The following is a 2,470-nucleotide window of genomic DNA, read 5'->3' as shown; positions in this document are numbered from 1 at the left end:
GGGCACCCAGGGGCATATTCTAAGCCCATCTCGTTCAGTCCTGAATGGCCGGACCCCAGCAGCAAGCTAACCAACCAGTTGGAGCGTCTGTCGACTGTCTGCCCCCTGGGCATGTCTTAGTGAGCAGTTGAGCGGCCTTAGCATATCATTTGCACTTTGATTGGTTGAACGGCCAACCAGACGACTGGACACTTAGCACATTAGGCTTTTATTATATAAGATTATTGATATTGTTGCTGCTATTATCCATACAGCCTCAGCGCAGGCCTCCTCCTCCTCCCCCTGGAATATAAATCTCCAGTAGTTTCCCCTCCAATCTCTTCCCAGAAACAACCAGCCCCCAAAGGACCTTCTAGCGCTCCAATCTGGCCCTGTCTTCCTTCTGCTCCAGACTTTCCATGGCTCCCGAGTGCCCTGGGCATCAAGGCCGAGCCCCCCAGCCTGGCATGGGAGGCTCATCATGGTTGGGTCTCTGCCCCCTTGTCCGGCCTCATTTTTGGCGGCTGTGGCCCCATGTTGTAGTCACATGCTCAGCCTTTGCCCTGCTGGTCCCTCCGCCCAGAGCGGTATAATGGAGACTCTAATTCTTCCCTGGGCCTCATGCTGTAGGACCTGAACAAGAACCATTCCTCCAGGAAGCTGTCCTTGGTTCCCCCTGACCCTGACCCTGACCCTGACCCTGCCTGTTGACCCACGGCCATATCTGCCTTCCCCAATTACATTGTGAGCTCCTGGACACAAGTTTCGGGTGAGGAAGAAGGAGGACTCATCTCCCACATCCCTGCCCCCAGCCAAGGCCCAGCACACAAGGGGCTTAAAAAGATAGACATTAGCCCTGGCTGGTTTTGCTTAGTGGATAGAACATCGACCTGTGGACTCAAGGGTCCTGGGTTCGATTCCAGTCAAGGGCACATGCCCGGGTTGCGGGCTCCATACCCAGTGGGTGGCGTGCAGGAGGCAGCCGATCAATGATTCTCTGTCATCATTGATGTTTCTATCTCTCTCTCCCTCTCCCTTCCTCTCTGAAAACAATAATAAATATTTTAAAAAAAGAAAGATAGACATTAGACCAAGCCAGAGTAGGGAGGCGAGGGAGAGAGCTGTGGTGGGAGGGGGAGGGCCCGGCTGGGGGAAGGGGTCCACTGCTGGTGGACCAAGGGCACCCCTTTGCTCCCCAGGCCTGTCCTTGGTGGTGGGCTTGGTCCTGTACATCTCCAGCATCAACGACGAGGTCATGAACAGGCCCAGCAGCTCGGAGCAGTACTTCCACTATCGCTACGGGTGGTCTTTTGCCTTCGCCGCTTCCTCCTTCCTGCTCAAAGAGGTGATGTCTCAGGGCCCTCAGGAGAGTTCTGAATGGGGAGGGCTCTTGGGGGCCTGATTCCTGGGTCTGAGGGAGGAGGCTGGGGGGCCTGGACTCCTGGGTCTGAGGGAGGGGGGGCTGGGGGCCTGGACTCCTGGGTCTGAGGGAGGAGGGGCTGGGGGCCTGGGCTCCAGGGTCTGAGGGAGGAGGGGCTGGGGGCCTGGACCCCTGGGTCTGAGGGAGGAGGGGCTGGGGGCCTGGACTCCTGGGTCTGAGGGAGGAGGGTCTGGGGGCCTGGACCCCTGGGTCTGAGGGAGGAGGGTCTGGGGGCCTGGACCCCTGGGTCTGAGGGAGGAGGGTCTGGGGGCCTGGACCCCTGGGTCTGAGGGAGGAGGGGCTGGGTTCTGGACCCCTGGGTCTGAGGGAGGAGGGGCTGGGGGGCTGGGCTCCTGGGTCCTGTGGGGGGAGGAGAAGGGTGGGGACCCAGACTCCCGGGGTCCTGGGGGAGGAGGGGCTGGGGTCCTGGCATCTTGGGTCCTGGGGGTCTGAGCCTGGGCCGGCCGCTGGGACTGACCCCGCCTCGCCGCAGGGGGCTGGCGTGATGTCCGTGTACTTGTTCACCAAGCGCTACGCGGAGGAGGAGATGTACCGCCCGCACCCCGCCTTCTACCGCCCGCGCCTCAGCGACTGCTCCGACTACTCGGGCCAGTTCCTGCAGCCCGAGTCCTGGCGCCGCGGCCGCAGCCCCTCCGACATCTCCAGCGACGTGTCCATCCAGATGACGCAGAACTACCCTCCCGCCATCAAGTACCCGGACCACCTGCACATCTCCACCTCGCCCTGCTGAGCGCCGCTCCGCGGAGCCCCCTCCTCCGCCGCCCCGGAGGCCTCCCCGCGGCGCAGCTCCCGGGCTCCTGGGACTCCGCTGCCCCCGGGAGGAGGCTGCTCTCGCTGTGGCCCCGCCCCCTCACCAGTGACCACGCCCATCACCATAGCCCCGCCCTCTCCTTTCCAGTAGCCCCTCCCCCTTTCCTGGCCGTTCCACGCCGTTGGGCCCGTCACTTCAAATGGTCCCTCCCCCTCCCCAATGACCACGCCCATCACCATGGCCCCGCCTCCTCCTTTCCAGTAGCCCCTCCCCCTTTCCTGGCCGTTCCACGCCATTGG

At 62.4% G+C, this 2,470-nt stretch overlaps 1 protein-coding gene across 1 annotated transcript; it reads left to right on the top strand.

Annotated features, from left to right (window-relative positions):
- Window positions 1-1,178: 1,178 nt before the first annotated feature.
- On the top strand, window positions 1,179-2,226 carry LOC102432000 (voltage-dependent calcium channel gamma-7 subunit; the record flags this gene model as incomplete). Its single annotated transcript, XM_006109524.3, has 2 exons — window positions 1,179-1,324; window positions 1,893-2,226. Coding segments are annotated over 2 exons (404 nt in total), but the record flags the coding sequence as incomplete, so codon positions are not given.
- Between the last annotated feature and the right edge of the window lie 244 nt (window positions 2,227-2,470).

The sequence above is a fragment of the Myotis lucifugus genome, unplaced genomic scaffold, assembly GCF_000147115.1.
Source record: "Myotis lucifugus unplaced genomic scaffold, Myoluc2.0 scaffold_10907, whole genome shotgun sequence".
NCBI classification, from domain to species: Eukaryota; Metazoa; Chordata; class Mammalia; order Chiroptera; family Vespertilionidae; genus Myotis; species Myotis lucifugus.
This window is presented reverse-complemented; position numbering and strand designations above follow the sequence as displayed.